The 18,207-nt window shown below is 38.7% G+C and overlaps 1 protein-coding gene across 1 annotated transcript; it reads left to right on the top strand.

The window, feature by feature from the left end:
* The first annotated feature begins 60 nt into the window (after positions 1–60).
* SNAP23 (synaptosome associated protein 23) lies at positions 61–17,892 on the top strand. Its single transcript, XM_080594867.1, has 8 exons — positions 61–191; positions 7,150–7,256; positions 7,819–7,860; positions 8,633–8,681; positions 9,464–9,581; positions 12,851–13,003; positions 13,562–13,706; positions 16,301–17,892. Exons 2-8 carry the CDS (start codon positions 7,200–7,202, stop codon positions 16,364–16,366), a joined length of 630 nt encoding a protein of 209 aa, XP_080450993.1. The 5' UTR covers positions 61–191; positions 7,150–7,199; the 3' UTR covers positions 16,367–17,892.
* The last annotated feature ends 315 nt before the right edge of the window (positions 17,893–18,207 follow it).

The following is an 18,207-nucleotide window of genomic DNA, read 5'->3' as shown; positions in this document are numbered from 1 at the left end:
CTTTCCTCTCTCTCCCGCGGTGCCTGCTGGGAAACGTAGTCATGGTGGCTGCGCAGTGCCCGGGCGGAAGGGCGACCTCCATTACGCGGCCGATGGGCGGTGCTGCCTCCCGCTTCCGCGGGACATGGGCTCTTAAAGGGTCGGCGCGGCGGGGCGAGGCTCGACACGGGACGGCTCAGCTCGGCTCGGCGGTAGGTGCTTGTCCCCGGCTCTGTATTCTTCCGAGGCGCGTTTTGGGGCAGCGCGGTCGCTTTTCCGGGCCCAGCCGGGGGCGGTGGAGGGGAGCGGAGCGCGGGGCGGCGGCGTTAGTAGCGCCCGGTGCCCGGGCTGTCGGAGCCTGCTGAGGAAGGCGATAGGGAGAGCAGGAAGCGTGCGGGGACGGTTCCTGCTTCGGCCCCGGCCCCAGCGCTGCGGCCGCGTTGTTCGTTGGGCTCGGGGGCGTGAGGGGACAGAGGGCTCCGTCCTGCTGCCGAGACTGTGCACCGGTCCCCGTTGGGTGGGCACAATAGCCTAAGACGTAGGATAACCCTTTAGTGTGTCTAAGGAAGCGTCTATTTTTTAAAAAAAAATCTCCTTCTATGCTGGCGATATGAAATTTCTGAAAGCACAACAGCAGAACAAATCCTCGATAAAGATTCCACCTACCCTGTAGCCTCTCTAGTTTTTAATCTTTACAACAAGGCCTAGAAACTTCATAAATAATGGTCATTTTTCCTAAAAATACCATTTCCTGAATTTATCATCTCATGGGGAAGGCAACAGCTCATTTTCTCGGTGAAGGAGCCGACAGAGCATCCCTGGTCACCGGAGGCGGTATCAGAGCTGATGGCTGAAATTACAGCTCGGGAGATTCTGGCTCTCCGTCAGCTGCTGGAGCAGCAGGGTTATGTCACCTCCTGGCTCATACCTTTCTGATGAGGTTATCCTCAAGAAGGCGGAGGCTGCATCTCTCAGTCATGTTTTAGATATATCAGTTGGGAGATACTGAATATTTCTTCCTTTGTACTTGTATATGTAAAGACAGAAAATCAGTGGAAAGCATATTTTAGTGTATTCAATAGTGCATTATATTAAAAGGATTCAAGTACAAGAATTCATTTGTAATTTACCTGAAATGAAGAGGTAACCAAATATGGGAATTCAGGAATGGGAGGGATAGGATTCTTTCATACCACAACGTGCTAAAAATGAATAATGTGAACATAGTATGTATGAAAACTTTCCACTTAACTCTACAATGTGCAATGTCAGACTGTAAAGAACTTGCACTACATACCAAGGAGAAAAACAGCTTGAGGATTTAAGCATGGAGCCTTGCTGGAATACTTCATAGGACTTAAGTAGTTTTTATTCGTGGCTTGGGAATAGCTCCTCTAAAATCATCATCCTTTTGTGCTCAGAAGGGAAACAAATTTCTAGTTTCAGATTAGCAGTGTGGGAGGAAACCTTGTGGTGTTGATTAGAGCAGGCTAGGCTCGAATAAAGAGGACTGCTAGACAATGAGGAATTAATCCATGATATTTGGCAAAGGCAATGGATGTCTGACACTTCTGAAAGGTCTTTGGTCTGTTGGAGACACAGAACTGCTTCATGTCTGCCAGAGATGCAGGGCTGAATTTGGTGACCATTCAGGATGGGTTTGTGGAAGTACAGGTGATCAAAACAATTTTAGGTCTAATGCAAGCTAAATCCATCTGGTTTAGGAAAAGTTGTCACTTCTGACAGTCACTCCCTTTCAAAATTAAAATGTTTTAAGTGTATTAGGTCAGAGGAACGGAAGAAACGCATACAGTCTCTAGCTGTAATGATGTTGTAAAAATATTCCTATACTGAATGCAGGTTTCAAACAACTTCTGTTTACAGTAGGTATCTTGATATCCTTTCCAGATGCAGACGGTGTAATTGTGGCTCAAGAAGCACTTTTGTAGGCATTCTGGTAGCTTGCAGTTGGTATAAATTCATAAAGATCTGTAAGTCAGAAACTACTTAAAGGTTTTGAGTGCTTTGGATAGCACAACTTCAATATACCATGACTATTATGAAACAAGGAAGTAAACTTTCTGTTTTTTCTTAGAGTTAGTAAGTATTAGATTTGCTTTGCAGCCTCTGCTGGAGAAAAGCTTATTCAAGCTGTGTAAATTGACTGCCATAGCTTTTATTACCTTGAAAGCATTTACAAATATTTTTCTTGTGCTTATTTATAAATGAAAGCCAGAAAAGACTATTCAAAATACATCAAGAGCAAGGTTGCAACTTGCTTTCTTTTATATCTGTGCCTTGCTTATGCTGGAAACCGAGTGTTGGTATAACTCCAGTTAGATGAAGAAACTACTGAAACGCTTCAGGTGCCTTATGTGCATGTACCAAGTGAAGATGTCTAAGCCAATCATGCTTTGAATGGGTCTGCTAATACATGCTAATACAAGCCCCAAAGCGCCTCTCATATCACTCATTCCTCTGCAGGGAATAGCTTAATTGGGGTTTTAAACTGTTCTGTAAAATTGCCTTTGATCTCTTTTCCTTGGCCTTCTCTAACATAAATCTTTTGTATAAGAGCCTCAATTCAAGGCTTTTCCTGGGGTTTTGGAGCCACTAACTTGAATGTGTAGCAAGTAGGGGGGGGAAGAAGTCTGTGTAGACATGCATTTCTTTCCCTTATCTCCTTGTTCCTCTTGTCCAAGTGATAGAAGTAATTTAACTCTTGTCCATGCTCAACTAATATCAAAATTAGAATGTTTTGTTCTGGATGATAGCAGTAAGCTTGTAGAATATCTTAGCACAATTTGTGTCAACTTGTGAAGAGATAATGTCTTATCTAATGCTTGTGGTCAGAGCTGGAAATTTAGAGAACTTCCTCCTGTCCCCCAGTCTCCTAAGTAAAACATGTTGGAGAAGGCAGACCCTTATGATTTGCAGGCCTCGTGTCTGCTTGCTGCCTGTGTTTCTCAATGAGCCTCCCTTTTTATAGGGCAGTGATAGTTAAGCTGAAGAATGTATTGTCTTCTAACTTGGTAGAAAAGTTTCATGAGGCCCATTACTTCAGGAAAATATGCTTTTGATAGCAGCCTCAGCTCTACACTGTCTGTAGGTGCCAGGTTTTTGTATGTAGGGGTGGGCTACAAGGGGAGTTGCACTGGAATGTGTTTAACCATAATCCTTGTAGTCTGGTAGCTGAGTAAATACTGCAAGGAGCTGATAACAAAAAGCAAATATGGCTGACTCCACGTCCTTCTTTAAAGAAGTTCTGCTTTGAATTTAGGCACACTGCAAATGGATGTATAGGTCCTTGTGAGGCATGCCTAGGTTCTTGTTTAAAACTTGTTTCTCTCTAAACTGGAGTACTAAACTACAACAGCAGAATGCTTTTTTATAAGGAAGCAAAGAAAATGGACATTGATACTAAAAATAAATGCTTGTGTTTAGCAAAACTTATATTATGATAAAAAATATATGCCACGAATATTTCAGTCGCATTGAGTGTTTTCTAGAAAGAAAGACTGGGGCCTGTGTACCCTGTATGTGTGTATCTTGTGTTCTGTTGGGTTAGCTGAGCTACTCTGCCAGTAAAAATTGCTTTATCTTAGGTGCTATGTTCTTTAGGGAAGTCTTGCAGCATCCCTACCAGCTAGGCACCTGCGATGTTCCAACTACTCCAATTAGACACCTAGCTACAGAGTGTATTTCTCCATTGTTGGAAACAGGCTTTTTTGGAAATGTTTGATTTCTTCTCAGTTACTCCCACGTGCTTGTTTGGGTGTTACAAACCGCTGTGTGATGAGCAGTCCTAGGGAATATCTCTGTCTGGCACTGCCTTCCTCCGCAGAGCTACTGCAGTCTGCAAAAGCATGGCTGACCAGCTCAAATAGGAGAATCAAGTTACAGCCTGTTTTGGAGTCCATCAATTTTGGATATTCAACTTTGAACAGGCATTATAATAAAACCAATTCAAAAAGCATGCTATCCGAGGCCTATCTTAAGAAGGAAATGCATCTTGTACATAGCTCTAATGGCAGTGGCTGAAAAGTGAAGGTGGGTAAGCTTTTTGTGAAGTCCAGAGAAACAGAAGGTGCTGCTGCTGTTTTCAGTGGCATAAGATCTCAAGAACTGATCAGAAATGACTGGAACCCTCTTACCTGTGAAAAAGCTTGTCAGAACACCTGTCTCAAAGAGTCCGAGTGGTTTGGTTTGGCTTCTTCTGACAGAGGTCCATTATCCTAGCAAGTGTAACTGAGCATGTGAACTGTCTCTCCAGATTTTGATGTTTTGTCCCACAAGAGGCAAAACACTACAGGTATCCTAATATGAGCACCAGAAGAAAAGCACAGGCATAACTCAGCTTCGAGTCATCCTGGAATTGACTGGGTTAAGAAGGTTTTGCTCCATATTACGGGTGTCTGCTTTGTGGAGGGGCTCTTCTCTTCTGTGTCATGCAGCTGGATTTCTTCAGTGTTAGGTCAACTCACAAACAGTTGCAAGAACAACAACCATTGGTCTGAGGGAAAGCAGGACGGAAATGCTGTGGATTTCCACAGAACTTCTTGCTTTCTGGCAATAGAGTTGTCTAGAGAGCTGTGAGAAAGCTAGAGGAAAGCCAAGATCATCTGTGAGCTGATAAAACTTGTAGTTTCAGCAACAAGTGCTTACGTTTTCAAGCTGTCTGGTCTCGGATGCAACCTCTGACACTTTCTGGGTTTAATATTACTCCAAACTTATTTGTGCCAAATATGGATCGCTAGTTCTTTAGTAAGGTGATGTAAGCAGGATGAAGTTGGGGAGGTACGGTTTGATAGCTAATAGTACATGAAGTAGCTCTTCAGGTAATTCCATATTTCAGCATTGCCTTGTCTTTCATAAGACATTAATAATTCTGCAAGCCCAGGGCGAATTTGGGATTGCATAGGTGAACTTCAGTCCTGAAGTTAATTATTGCCTCACGGTAATATGTTACCTTCCAGATTATACCACCAAGAACTACTAGCTTGAGAATTGGAAGTGTTGGCTGTTGTCTCCTTCTCCTTTCTCAGTCTCGCTGCAGTTCTGTTTTTATTGTCCTCATGAACTTGTAGCTCTAGTGGCACAGGATGACATTCTGGCAGTACTGAACCAAGTACAGAACTCCTTATCTGGCCAGATAAGGTTTACACTCTTCCTTCAGACTTTAGGCGCTGTCATGACATGAAGGTAGTAGAGCAATGTATTTGCTAGTATTTATTCAAAAAGGCGAGAGCCTTATTACCCATTGAAGTCTTATTTTATAAACAAATGTTTATTTAACACATGGCTGAGAGTTTTATTTAGTGTCATACCCTGCTTCAGAAGCACAGAAACTGTTACTGTATTGTGTAGTGGTGGCCGTAACAGCCTGGGGCCATCAGTTTTGCTTACGCTGGGTAGCCTGACCCCACAGCTGCAAAGAGAAGCAGGACACCAGGGCTGCTGAGAAGGAAATCTCTAGATTGCTCTGGGAACACAGCTGCGTGTCCAGCCCTGTTCTGCAATTACAATGGGATTCTTGGGAAGCTGTTGCACTTGCAGGGCGGGGGCATGACATCCCTTTGGCTCTCTAAGACGAGAAATGAGTTTGATGGCTCCAAGCTGCAGAAGCATTTGACTGTTGCAGGTTTGGCCAGGCCTTCCCTGCTTCAGGTGCCACACAGTGACAGCAATCAGGATAGTAAAGAAACAGTTGTTCAATGTCAACTGTGTAACTGAGATTTCATCCTGCTTCTGAATATTAAGTAAATGTAATGTTAACTCTTCCAACTTAGTACTAACTTAATAAGTTCCTGATTGTACGGTCAGATGACTGGACTAATGTGAACTGAACTATTAGGCCTTATGAGAGCTTTTTTTCTTGATTGAAAAAGAAAAGTGTTGATAGCTACTTAGAAAAACCTCAGTCTTAGACTGAAGAGGTATGTCACATGCTAAAGACAGATCTGCTGATATACTCCAAATCCTGAAGTACTTCAGTTATATGGGATTGTATCAGATACATGTGCTTCCTATAAGGAGCTGTGAACATGTGTTCCCTAGCTGACAGCTGGGTGAATCTGGATGAATTTCTCCTTCTAGGAGCAGTTACTAATGCTATGCCTTCTAAAATATGGTTTTTGTAAGGAAAAATAGAACATGTTTTTGCCATACAAGCAGGACATTTTGGAGTGGGTATCTGGATAACCTGAATTTAATTGGAAGCTACTGATATGAAAGAACAAAGATGAAAAAACAACTCTTAAAGAATTTCCTTAACTTCAGATTATTAATGTCTTATGTAGCTTGGGACTTCTGTTCTTCCTGTTGCTAGGAGTACTGCCTTTATTAGCATTCCTCCAACAAAAATGCACAGTCTTAGCTTTAAAAAACACTTCTCTGATAACAATACACAATCTGTCAACTGACTTGCTTTTTCCTGCTGTCTCTTCAGGCAAAAATATCTCCTATTTACAGTAGAAGTTAAACCATAGTGTATTAGGACTTGAGTTATATCTAAAGAAAAATCTTGGTCCCATCTTATTACAAGGAAAGTGAGCTGAAACATTTGCAAGAGTTGCAGAGATACCACTTATAACTTCCTGCTGCTCTTGCATCTGAGGGATTCACCATATCATAACAAGAATTATTTCTAAAGTGCTCCTGGAATCCCTTTAGGTGGTGCTTGGTCTGTGTTAGTGCTTCCTCTTTGGACTGTCTTGTCAAAATCCTTCACATAGAAGGTGAAGAGCACTTAAGGTTCATGCTAGGAATTTAAGTACTTCAGAAAACTATTTCTTTCCAGATTACTGGGTAAACAAATGTTTTTCCAACATGGAAAGGCTTTTTATTTTAAGACTTGTCTATGTCCTGATTTTTGTCTTAAGCTAACAATAGATAGTTTTCCAAAAATGCTTATGAAGTCAAGTCTTGGAAAGGAAACAATTTCATGTACTGATTGTTCCTGCATTTCTTATAGCTCTTTGGTTATATTAGGTCAGCTGAACAAATCTTTTAGTGCCTTCTGAACATATATTGTGTTACGCCAAATGAGATGTGTATGTCTTCATTCTTGGAATTGTCTTGTTGCAGGGCAAAATACTGATAAAAGGCTGTTTTGACTTAACCAATAGAATTATTTCAAGTGTTCATACTGTCTGTTATCTCTTTCTCCAGGGAGAAGATTCTCTTTTAACTTGATTACTTGCAAGTGATAGTTCTTCATCATGGCTGAACTATCGGCTGAAGAAATTCATCTGAGGGCCAACCAGGTCACTGATGAGGTAAATACTTTAGGAGGCTATCTGGGTTTAGAATAGTTACCTGCCAAGATTACAGTATCTTTTTAAAATAATCTAGGGTGATGATTTTGCAAGAGTATAGCCAAGTGTTCAAAACCTCTCTTTACTTAGTAAATACTAGAGCCCAAACTAAATTCATTCTTAGTTTCAGGAATGAACTTTTCAGTTGTAAAGCCACCTACTTGGCGAGGCAGATTAGGCAGATTAGGTGCAAGGCAGATTAGGTGCTTATGCGTGATTCTTAGTCATGTTGACACTTCATGCATCTAATTCCTTTCTAATGAATTTTAGTTAAATAAAAATATACTTTCTTTGACTTTTGTATGGGATAAGCAAATTACTGTTAAGTACTAGAAAAAACAAGAGTTTCTGCAGTGGCTAATTAACCTCTAGGATGGTGATAGATAGCTGCAACACAGATGTAGTGTTACATATCGGCAGGCTGATGAACTTGTGTAAAATAGTTGCCTTACTACAATGAACTAGTGAAGAACACTTTCAGAGACTGATATGCTATTAACACTCAAAATTCTTCTCTTCCTAGTCTTTGGAAAGCACAAGGAGGATTCTTGGCTTGGCCATTGAGGTAAGGAAGCTTTTTTCCGCTAGGGCTTTATACATTTGAAGTATGAGAAGCAGCATTTTAACTATCAAAAAGTGATCTTCATCACTTTCTGTCTTTCTCAAACTTTAAAAAAAAAAAAAAATGTCATGGAGTTAGAATGACTTAAACCTAATGTTTTCAGATTATGTAATTAAGGTCACAGAAAGGATCGATGTCCTTTTTGACTGCTTTCCTCATAAGCAAAATAGCCTGGTCTCCAAACGCTACAGATCAATTGCATACAGTTCTGTGTCAGTCAGTCGTGGCTTTGGCAGTTTTGGTTCTCATAGCACTTCGCATGTTTCTTCTAGCTCACATTGTCTGTGAATAGTGTGAAAATGTCCTGCTTTGAGGAGGAGGGTATGGCTTAGTAGAGTGTGGTAGGGTAGTAGAGGACAGGGCTGTTCCTGCTTCTATACAAAAGTAGTTCTGCATATACCTTCTTACCATCTGTTCATCAGTTGTAATGTTAAAAATAATTAAATATGATAGCTCTCTCGTAGTTCAATCTAAGTATTACAATACATTTTATATTCTTTTGGTAATATAAAAGAAACTGAGATAGCATAACAGGTAATGATATTACCAGGCTAACGTAAGATCCAATTTGAGGCTTAGTGTACTTTACTACAGAAGTTATTCCTAGCATAATATTCTATTATGAACTTGAATTATAAAATCTACTCTAGAGACCTTCAGATTTTGCACTGGTATATTGAAGACTGTTTTTATGTACACAAACTTCTTTCTACAGTCTCAAGATGTTGGCATCAAGACTATTACGATGCTGGATGAACAAGGAGGTGAGTTCTTCCTTCTTCCTCCCAAACATAAATGATATATCCTACAGTTGTTAGAAAAAGGATTATAATTCAAGAGTTGTGGAAACTCAAGGCTTTTTAAAAACCTGTGTGTGAAGGTAGGTGACACGCCATAGGATGTGAGGAAATGGTCTTAAGTTGTGCCAGGAGAGGTTTAGATTGGATATTAGGAAGAATTTTTTCATGGAGAGGTTGTTGAAGTATTGATGTGTGCTGCCCAAGGATGTGATGGATTCCCAAGCTCTGGAGGAATTTAAGAAATGTGTGGATGTGGCATTAAGGGACACGGTTTAGTGATGAGACTTGATAGGCCAGGTTGATGGCTGGACTTGCTGATCTTGAAGGTCTTCTCCAATCTAGATGATTGTGATTCTGAAAATGAGATCTATTAATTGGCTATTCCCATGCATTTGTAGCATCTACAGGACAATTTAAAGTAGTTGAGAAACTAGTAGTAACAATGTGATGCACCTTGTGCTACTGAAGCCATTGCTTTCCACAACAGCAGGACTGACAGCATTTATTCAAAAAGCAGCAACAAAAGGGCTGTTCTGAGGATGGGGAAAATGGTTTTGATATAGTAAACAAAACTTAATTACTTAATCTCTTTCTACAAAATAAATTCCAGAAAGCAGGAAAGCAAAAAAGACACTTGTCTTTATATCAGGATGGAACTGTATCTTGTAAGTTCCTGCTGTAAAGAAGTGTAAGTTCACCCCCACCTCCAAATGTGTGTTTATTCAGGTTACTTGTTCTTCTTCTAGAACAGCTAAATCGCATAGAAGAAGGCATGGACCAGATAAATAAGGACATGAGAGAAGCTGAGAAGACACTGACAGAACTCAACAAATGTTGTGGGCTCTGTGTCTGTCCTTGTAACAGGTTGGTTAAATTGTTACACAGGTCTAAAGTTCTTGGATGTTCCCAATAGCTATTGCACTGGGAGATGGTCTTTTATAAAAGTGAAAATGATGAATCTCTGGGAACTTTGTTTTGGTTTGTGGAGGTGCACACTTTTAAAATCATATGAGACTAGCTAAAGCTTACTTACATCTGACCATATATTGTGCACCTTTCACTGTAAATGGAGCTACTGTGCAACATTTTGCACATTTGAACCCTAAACTCCATAAAGCAAAATGGTTCTATGATTCTGAAATGTCTTTTCAGTAGAATAGTACCAATGTACATACAAATGAGACCAAACTGGACTACAAATAGCTGTATGTAAATGCCTGTTTCCCTTAGAAATGTGATCCCACCAATCATTTATTCTCAAAAGTACTTCTCTGCTAACTTATATAAAGGCTGGTAATGGTGGACCATTCAATGTTATAATTCAATATCATGCAAAAAGATTTGTTTTGGAGGAGGGTAGTATTGGTTTTCCAGGCATTTAAAAGGAGTTCATGCTTTAAGGAGGAAGAGAGTAGAACAGATGTTGGTGTTAAAGCTTTAATATTTCACTAGTGACTATACAAACTCTTGCATGTGTGTTTCATGGTAATTAATATCACCTGTGTGTTAGCTTTTAGCTCTTTAGCATGAGGGAAAAAACCACAACTTACTCAACTGAGAGGTGGTAGAAACTTGAGTAAAAATCCTTTGGAGTAGCTGAACCTGCTTATCCAACAAAATAATACTTAGGGGATTGTTTGGGACAGATATGAATGTGGCTTCTAAGACTGAAAATCTTACCTTTAGTATCTTGAAAAAGCAGATCGTTCTGTTTTGACCTCTAGATAGGTGTGCATACTGTTTTATATTAGTTTTATCAAATTGATGGACTTCAAGCACTTTGACACACACAGTCATTGTTTTCTGTAGTTGGCTATTTTATTCCACTGAATTTAATTACACAGCTTATTGCCACTGAGCAAACTCAGGATCTGTAAACTGTTCCGGCACCCCAAATACATGAATAAAAACAGAAAAACATTGTGTACCAAAATGGGAAGTAATATGCAGGAAAACTTAATAGGTAAGTAGAGGGCAATGAGGAAGAAAACGAATGCTGTTCATATACTTTCTGGTACATGAAACTTTCTGTTAATGTCAGAGTTCTTTGCCAGCTGGCTGTCTCCAGAGTTTTTCCTTTTACTAAAGGTAAATCATAACATTTAACAGATGAAATACTGCTTTTTCTCACTTCCACTACACTAAGTTCATTCACAAAAGCTTTGCAAAACCACAAAATACTAGCAGTACTCTAATATAATCTGTGCACTAATATCAATTTACCTGTTCGCTGGTCTTTACTATGATTTCTTCTCCATTCTCTCCTAACACTGACGCTTGCTTACTTAAAATGAAGACTAGGATAAGAAGCTGTATTCGCTTAACTGGTGAAAGTGGATTTTAGGACAAGGTCAGTCTTATTAGCGCAGTGTGTATGTTTAACCAGCTGTCTAAGGTGATGCTTCTCCTGGATGTGTGCTTGCACGTGCATGTCGTTTGCATGCATGTCTCCTTGTGATTGTGATGTGTTGTAACAATAAATGTCAACTATTATAGATTGCATTGGCTGTGGGAAGCTTGACCAACTGCTTGAACCCTTGCTGTTTTGCTAGGCTATATAGATTGCCTTACTCTTACAGACACAAAACACAAGAAATGTGAATGCATAGTAGCTTAAAAAACAACTCTTAAAAGATCAGGTGATGAGATTTGTTCTTAGTAGTTGTGTTTAGTTTAAGTAACAACTTCTGTTTCTAGTGGTCTAATTCAGATGTGAAACTTTTCAGGCTCCTTTTTCAATAAATTCCTCACTGTTGCCTCTGGCACTGAATACTTTGTTAAATCAAAAGCCAAGTGTACAAATATCTCCAACTGCTGCAACTTTAGCATGAATGAGACAAAAATGTAATGCTCAATCTTGTTGCAGAAAACCTAAGGAGGTATTTAAGGCTCTGTAGGCACAAGCTGTTAGAATTGACGAGTTCAGGTTTCTTTAGGATTCTCCTGGGTGCAACATTTCCATTATGAACTGAGAAATGACTCCTTTCCTTCCCCTTGAGGTATTCATGCTAGGCTGTATTTCACATCTCAGCTCCTATGAGAAGTAATTTCCTATTGTGTTTACATAAATGTTCAAGGAATTAGAAGAGGATATTTCTTCATTATAGCTGATTTCACACCTTTTCAAATATGAAACATCTGGGCTACTGATGTTGAAGACACTATAAATATTGAAATATATTACTTCACAATTAGAAGTTAGATGTACTGGAGACACACACACACACACACACATATATATATATATATATATATATATATATATATATATATATATATATATATATATGTTGACTTTCACATGCTTCCACCAAAGCAGAAAAGTGGCAGTGGGGTCTGGGTTATCCAAACTCAAAAGTGACAACAAACAGAATGTTCTTCTCAAAATATGTTCTTTAGATATCTACATTGAAGTAATTTCTTGTGACAACTTACTTCTCTGTTAATTTCCTTTCTCTCTTGCTTTCGTAGATATGTTTTTGTAGATACATGATTCTTCAGATTGCTTCATGTTAGTGTTCTGTGGGCTTGCTTGTTTTTTTTTTTCTCGTGTATTAAGTGTAATGGTAATTTGCAGAGTGAAGGAGCTGTTACTGTTTAAACATGATTGTTGTTTTCTAATGTTTCTCAGGTTCATTTTGGTTAACATCAAGAAGAAGGACTTGGCTATAGAAACTGTTGAACAAAACAGTAGAGATGAATGGTGATCTTGCATAGTGTAGCTGCTTGTATTAGTGGGAATTTTTTTCATTCATCTGCTTTTCTTCCCTCAAAACTACCTAAGCATCACATTAGGTTAACTCTTGTTTTAAATGCAACTTCATGACAATGTAAGCTTTCCTGATACTGTTGTAAGCTTCCTCTCTTCTGTTCCCTGCTTCAAGGGAAATACTGTCTCAAGTGTTAGTACAAGCACAAGATTAGCCAACTGTCCCTAGAGTAACTTGGTTATGTTTGTACTATCCTGATAAAAGAAATTGTAATATCTAGACAAGGCTTTTCATATCCAAAAATCTAGTATCTTTAGGGCACAAGACAAATGTTTCTGACAATCCTAGATTAATTCAGGACTTCAATCAGGATGCCATTTTTTTCTGATGGAACAGTTCAGATATCCGTTTTTTATGGAGTAGGACGAAGAACTTTGAGTCTAGCAAAGCATACCGAACAACATGGGGAGATGGAATGGAGAACTCAGCAGATCATGTGATATCCATGCAACCAAGAAGTATAAATCAGCAGCAACCTCAGACTTCTGGAGGACCAAGCGGTGGATATATTACACGGTTTGTTTCTTCATAGTTATCTATCCTAAATGCAGGAATTGTAATCTACCAGTTGTCAGCTTCTTTCAGATAGAATTTAAGTGAAGGTGCTAAATAACAAGCTCTTTACTGTTACTTGGAGGATCTATTAGTCTTTGCCATCTCCTCTCCAAGTAGCACATTTTCAATAGTGTAATGTTTCACCTTGTACTTCCTTGCTCTTGCTCTATAGTGAGAACAGTAGAGTTCTATCTAGTGTTTCGTTTCTGATAATACTGTTAAAAATGTCAAGTACTCTTACTGCCATACAAGTACATCTGAGGCAATTTCTTAAAATTTCTCTAGTAGCTGCTATTTTAAATTCTAAGGCTATTTTTTTAGTAGTGGGTAGCCTAGAATCCTCTTTTTGGTGGACTGCCTGCTTGGAATTTATCTATTTTAAATAAGAGAATACCTTGGCTTGACTACATTGGCTGTCAGGTGACTTTGCAACAAAAAAAATCTATTAGAGTAGAATAATTTTAGGGTATAGTAAAGCAAGTTCTTGATTCATGGAAACACTCTTCAATATTTGAACAGGATAACAAATGATGCCAGAGAAGACGAAATGGATGAAAATCTTACTCAAGTAGGAAACATTCTTGGGAATCTGAAAAATATGGCTTTGGATATGGGCAATGAGATTGATGCCCAGAACAAACAAATAGACCGGATAAACGTAAAGGTAAGTGTCAACAGTGTTCTCTGCCTTCAGTGTAAGGATTGTTACTGAGAAGTGATAAGGCTCACTGTCTAATTGACCTGTATTTGCAGTAAAATATGCAATTAAGATCATAGCATCCTCTAGTTGTCATGACTTGAGTGAGAGAGAGAACTTGGTGTTTGGGTATGTAGCTGAAAACTCAAGTGCTTTAGAGTGTCAGAAGTCTTAAATACAGCTCTGGTCACTGCTTATTCTGAAAGCAACTAAATTACATTGGATCAGGAGTGTAGACTTTTTTGTAAGTCTGAGATCTTTGCTTTCAGGGAATCTTATTGTGCATGGTAGCAAATAGTTGGTGGTTCTGTGTGTTGTTTTAAACAATAGCTAAACTCATAAGGAATTCTTTTTAAAAATAAATACCAAAACCCAAACTGCTAGGTATTTCTTTGCCCTAACTCAAAATCTCTCCAGGCGTGTCCATGAGAAATAACAGCTTTTGTGGATGCACGGGGACATGGTCTGCTTTCATCTGCACATGAAGTTAGCTAGTCCCAGCCAGAAAAATCTCCTTGTGCCACCACTCTTCCCCATTTTTTTTTTTTAAGATGAGCTTCCTCAAATAGATTAATCATACATAAATCTGATTTGGGGGGTTTCTTCCAGTGAGCAACCAATGAGGAAGTTGGTCATATTTCAGAAATCCGCATATTTTAAAATGAACAGAAGCTCTTTTACAGTCTTCTTGGTTAAGAAGGGAAATAGAAGCTTTGATGAATGGTGTATGTTATGGATTTTGAAAAAGCAGAAGTAGACACGTTGCTGTAAACTTACAAAAAAAAAAAAAAGACAAGATGGGAAGTCAGATATCACTGAAAAGCCCAATAGGATTAACAGCTCTCAAATATTCAGAACAAGACTGGCTAGTGTGACATAGATGCTGCTTGTGCCTATGTCAGCATCTCAGTTTTGACTAGTAATTAGTAGTAGGTGTTATATTAATGTCAATCAACATGATCTTATTGGACGTGTCTTAATTGTCTTTCACTGTTCTCTGAAACTGCATATCTGAGGTAACTTCCAAGTGAAGTAACTCAAACATTTTAAAAAGACACTAGAACTAAAGTTCATCAGAATTCAAAATGTGATGTGAAACCCTTAGCACTTACAAAGTGGACTGAAAATTGTCAGTCAAATTAACTGCAAATAGGAATTACTATTTTTAGCATTAGTGTTTCTGTTCTGGTAGTTTCAAGCATCTATTTTGTCTTGATGCTTTCATTTTAGTGATCTGAATAAATCTTGTTCATTAAATATTACTAACTTCTATATAATCTAAAATTAGAATTTCTTTATGAAAGAGCAATAAAAATGCCAGCTGCAGCTCCTGGCTTTGAGACTAGCAATCTGACTATGGTCCAGCATACTTTAATTCTTTTCTGCAAATAACCATTTTTAAATGCAGTGAACAACGTGGAAACTGAATCAAGATGTTGAAGGTAAATCTCCAAAGGACAACACCATATAAAGAAACAAGGAGCAGTACTTAGCTTAATTCCAGGAGAGCTGATACGGATTTTTTTTTTAAGTCCAATCTATGTGGAAAGTATAGGCTTGATTGGGTGACTCCAGGTAGCCTGCAGTGTTGTTTTACAATCGTAGTCTGAATATATCCCTAGTAAACACATTACTGCCTTTTCCTTGGAAGAGTATCTGCTAGCTAAATCCATGTATTTCCAAAATGTGGGTGGCTTTGTTTGTGTTTTTGACAAATTTTTGTAATATATTTCTGCTACGCCCCAGCCATCAATGTGAAGGGCAGGAAGGAAAGAACATGATGGAAGGGCTTGAACTGCTGATGTTGTCATGCTAGTTAATTTCAGTATGAGTTTGAAATGGCTGATCATTGCCATAGGTAGAGCTTCTCGGGAGTTCCACTCCTCGTGGTGAGAGGAAAGGCTAGCTTTGTGCTTATTAACCCTATTGCTCATTCTCTACAGCAGACTGGATAGGGTATTTCAAAGCCGCTTATCATACCATTCAGTAAAACTGTATCTTGATACTTGTTCAGCCTATATACAGTGGCTGACTTTTTGTGATGCTCTGGTAGCAGTAAGGCAATAACAAAATAAAGGGCTTTACTTACAAACACCATGCTGTTATGATACCATGACACTATAGATGTGTGGGTGGAAACCAGGGATTTCCACTTAGCAAAACAATTCTAACATTATGCCTAGAGGTCACTTTCAGTTTCATCATTACTCTTAGTCCATAATATTGAAGCCTCTCTGTAGGGGTTCTTATGATGTCCAAGCACTTGGAGAGAGGTGATCCTTAACTCTTTGTTCTGTAAATTCTTCCTGACTTGCTGAAGCAGGCTACTCTATATTTTGAGGGTTAGCTAAAGACTAATTTTTTTCTCCTAATTTTGTTTCTGATAAAATTGACAGCCTAAGATGATTTAAAAATAAAATAAATTTACTTCTATCTTATAAAAATGGCTTCTGTTCTGTCTACTGTGAAAATATTCTGCAATTCAAAAGTTCCTGTCAGTTTAAATCTTTAGGGTGTTTTACATGCAGTTTGCAAATGACCTATGAATTTGTCTTTTTCAGGCAGATACAAACAGGGATCGCATTGAGCAAGCCAACATCAGAGCGAAGAAACTCATTGAAAATTAAAACCCTCTGTCATTGTTCAGTGACACTGTCTTTCCAGCTGCAAGCCACCATATTCTTGGATCTGTGAAACTTCCTCTATTCTGAAATGAGAGGGGCTGGGAAAAATGAAGCAGTACCCTTTCTATAGGGATTCCTTTTATTTTTTGTATTGCTTCATGTAAACGTGGTCTTGACTCCAAGAAAGCAGTCAACTTAACTTCCTCCTACTCATTTACCTTCACTTTCTTAAACTGCTCAGGGCTAAAAGTGTCATGGCTTTGAGAACTACTTCATGTTTTATTCCCCACCCCCCCCCCCCCCCCGTCTTTTTTCTTGCATCCAAAATACAGTTCTTTATTGAAGTTGAATAAGCAGGGTAACGTGAATTCACAGTTGTGGAAAGTTGAGGAGGGCACTTTGCACTGTTTGAAATACCTCATAAGTTAAGTGTCTTCACTAAAACAGGGACTTGGTGAGTATTGTCAGACTTGTATCTCTAAGCAGGTTAACCATGGCTTTACAGTTCAGACCACATGACTGGTTTGGGGTTGAGCATGTGGACTAAAACATTCAAGAGGCCCACTGATTACTACTTCTGGGTTGAGGGCTTTAAAAACACTTTCTAAACATACCAACTTTAATGTAAAGCTAACTGGAGGGGTGTATAGTTTTCCATTTCTTCACTGTAAATTGATATTTGGAGGCCATGACTAGGAAATCATGCTGCATTTTTCTAGTATTATTGTGTGTTTATATAACTGATCTTAAACTCTCTGTGCATGCAAGTAGAATACAATAAAAATCTCCCTGAAGCGTTTCTTTGATGGAAAACTGTGTCCATCGTCTAAAAGTTAGGTTTTTAGTGTTTGAGTGAGGCATCTGAACTGGAAGGAACTAAACAGAAAATGAGTAGAAAAGCATGCAGCTTTCTCACATCCCATATTGGATTCTATTTTGGCCAGTTCTCACTGGAGTTCAGTTTGTCTTTCTCCAGTGCAAAAGTGACTGAGATCATGCAGAGTTTGTTCTCAGAAGTGACTTTGGGGGAGCTTCGTAAATCTACTGAAAATGAAGATAAGTTTATTATACAACTTCTTTGTCATAAGTCTGGAGGAAGCTTGAAGTATGTAAGAACTGTTTGCTAGTTGTAAATAAACTAGTTCTAAATTAATTCCTGACTAGTTTATTATTACAGAACTTGGATCTGGCAGTCGGAAATACTCCAAGTTGATTACAACTAAAATGTTTCTCGTCTTGCAGAATAGAAGACCAGGTGAGGTAAAGCTTTACTCTAATGAGGAAAAACACTTCTATTTTACTATGATACAACCAGACTTATTCCCAGGGTTTTATTGATTTTTTTTTTGACAGTCCACAGGTTATCTTTGTAGCTATTAATAATAAATCCTAGGGCTAAAGAGATGACACTAATCTGCTGAAATGTAAGACGAACAATGTTAAATGTTTTTGTTTTCAGAAGTACAATCAGTGTTACGAATATATTGTCAGTTTGTTCCCAGCACAACTTGTTAAAAAAAAAAACAAAACTGACCAAAGGATGAAGATGCTGCATATAATAGGCCAGTAGTAGACTGTCTTATGTAGGACAGAGTGTTTTTTTTACAGGGACTGGATATTTTAGTACCATGTCTTGGCTTCTGTCTGGCATCCAGTAATTATTGGAAAGCTAATAAATTCTGAAAGTTCGTTATCTACCCCTATTGGTAATGAAGACTACATGCTTAAAAACACAAGTGGCAAAGAAGTACTTGTAAGAACATTGCATAGTAAATTTCTAACAGCCTCTTGCTTGGGAAAGTATAGGGAATTTGAATGTTTTCCTTCTTATAAACTTTGGGTTA

The sequence above is a fragment of the Anser brachyrhynchus genome, assembly GCF_964034855.1.
Source record: "Anser brachyrhynchus genome assembly, chromosome: 5".
Taxonomy (NCBI): Eukaryota; Metazoa; Chordata; class Aves; order Anseriformes; family Anatidae; genus Anser; species Anser brachyrhynchus.
This window is presented reverse-complemented; position numbering and strand designations above follow the sequence as displayed.

Excerpts from the sequence above, each read along its gene's own strand:
- SNAP23 (XM_080594867.1), top strand. The coding sequence starts at position 7,200 with ATGGCTGAACTATCGGCTGAAGAAATTCATCTGAGGGCCAACCAGGTC. Across the intron at positions 7,861-8,632 it reads TTCTTGGCTTGGCCATTGAG|TCTCAAGATGTTGGCATCAA; the intron begins GTAAGGAAGCTT and ends TTCTTTCTACAG. Across the intron at positions 13,004-13,561 it reads AGCGGTGGATATATTACACG|GATAACAAATGATGCCAGAG; the intron begins GTTTGTTTCTTC and ends ATATTTGAACAG.